Raw genomic sequence first — 1953 nt, 5'->3', positions numbered from 1 at the left:
TCCTCTTCCTCCTTCACGCCTCCCTCCCTCCCCCTCTCCCCCGAATTTAATTCGAATCCGCAACGTAACGCGTACGTAACGCGTACAAAAGGATCGCGTGCAAAAGTTTGAATGTGGAACGTGAAGGAGGTGAGAGAGAAGCGAGGCAACGAAAAGTGAATCGAGGGATATATCGCGAACGAGGAGAAGATTGGAGGAGATCATGTGCAGCAATGAAAGCCCGCCACCGGCCAAGGAACCGTTGGCCGTCGGTCTTGGCAACCCAATGACCGGTTTCTTGCCCGGCCTCGAGCATTACCGGCTTCAATTGTACCATTACGCGATGGCCGAGAGGCTGAGGCTTGCCCAGCAGCTGCACCCCCAGCATCCAGGTGTCGGCCACCCGCCCTCCACCGCCCCCGCTCATCTGGGAATGGGACCGGGGTTCCCGGCACCCCTGCCCTTGTACCCGGCGGCGGCGGCCGCGGCCGGTTACCCTAGCAGGCTGGCCCTGTCCATGGCACTGCTCCACCCGCACCACCAAAGAATCCCCGAGGAGCCGAAGCCGCAGCACAGTTACATCGGTCTGATCGCGATGGCGATACTCTCGTCCCCCGAGAAGAAGCTTGTCCTGTCCGATATATATCAGCACATACTGGAGCATTACCCTTACTTCCGTACCCGTGGCCCGGGCTGGAGGAACTCGATCAGGCACAATCTGTCATTGAACGATTGCTTCGTGAAATCCGGGAGAAGCGCGAACGGGAAGGGACATTACTGGGCGATCCACCCCGCCAATCTGGAGGATTTTCGCCGCGGCGACTTCAGGAGGCGCAAAGCGCAGAGGAAGGTGCGAAGGCACATGGGTCTGGCGGTGGACGAGGAGCCGGACAGTCCGAGCCCGCCGCCTCTGCCGGCCACCCCGCCCCCACCGGCCACGCTCGGCCCGCCGGTCGCTTCTCAACCGATGACGGGAATTTGGACGCCCCATCACCACCACCCTCACCATCAGCAGCAACAGCAACAGCAGCAAACGTTTCAGCAAACGAATCAAGGCAATCTGAGGCAATCCTCGTCGTTTCAACCGTCGAGGAAGAGGCAGTTCGACGTTGCGTCTCTCCTCGCGCCCGACGACCAACACCAAATCGAGTCGGATCTGAGGTCGGCCAAGTCGAGGAGATTCAGTTGCAGCGAGGACGAGATGCACGATCTTCAAGAGGCCGAGCAAGACGAGGAGGACGTGGACGTGGACGTGGTAGCCGAGACGAATGCCCTCCCGTCGCCCAACACGCCGTCGGCGAGCCCCGATTCCAAGCTCGTCGTCTCGCCGACCACCACCCCCCATTGGACCAATCAGGGTATTCAGAGCACGGGCCAACAGATGCCCGGCTTGCATCATCTTCAGAATCACTTGCAAGCGAGGAATTATTACGTGGCGGCGACCTCGAGTACCGGGCCCACCGTCTAATTGGAATTCGTCCCCGCTGCACCGCACGAATAATAATAATAATAATAATAATAATAATAATAATAATAATAACAATAATAATAATAATAATAATATCGTGGTCCGAGTGTTTCACCTCCTCTCGATTCTGTTCCTCGAACAACTGTTTCGCCTCCCCTCCCCCGGGGCGATGTTCGGGACGATCGAATCGTGAAACGTTGAAAAGCTGCTGGAAATTCGCGCGAGCTACTTCTAGAAGTGACTCTCAGGTGACGGGAGGGAGGGAATCTTTTTTTCTTTTTTTCTCTTTTCTTTTCTTTTTTTTTTTTTTTTGGACGATTTTGCGATCTTTATCGGTTAATAAGCATCGATCGATCAGTCGATGAATGAGTTTTTCATGTTACGCTCTTACGTCACCGTGTTGGTGGCAACTAGTCGTGCCAAATTGCGAAACTATCTTTCACCACTCCTTCTTATTATTTGACGATTCGGAACTAATAATTATATTTCGAAAGTAATAATAATTT

At 54.6% G+C, this 1953-nt stretch overlaps 1 protein-coding gene across 1 annotated transcript; it reads left to right on the top strand.

The window, feature by feature from the left end:
• Positions 1-202: 202 nt before the first annotated feature.
• LOC122713971 (fork head domain-containing protein FD4) lies at positions 203-1447 on the top strand. Its single transcript, XM_043934869.1, has one exon. The coding sequence runs from the start codon at positions 203-205 to the stop codon at positions 1445-1447; it is 1245 nt and encodes a 414-aa protein (XP_043790804.1).
• The last annotated feature ends 506 nt before the right edge of the window (positions 1448-1953 follow it).

This window comes from Apis laboriosa, unplaced genomic scaffold (genome assembly GCF_014066325.1).
Source record: "Apis laboriosa isolate Shangri-la unplaced genomic scaffold, ASM1406632v1 scaffold112_cov148, whole genome shotgun sequence".
Lineage (NCBI taxonomy): Eukaryota > Metazoa > Arthropoda > Insecta > Hymenoptera > Apidae > Apis > Apis laboriosa.
The sequence above is the reverse complement of the archived record's forward strand: the minus strand, read 5'-3'. Positions and strand labels throughout refer to the sequence as shown.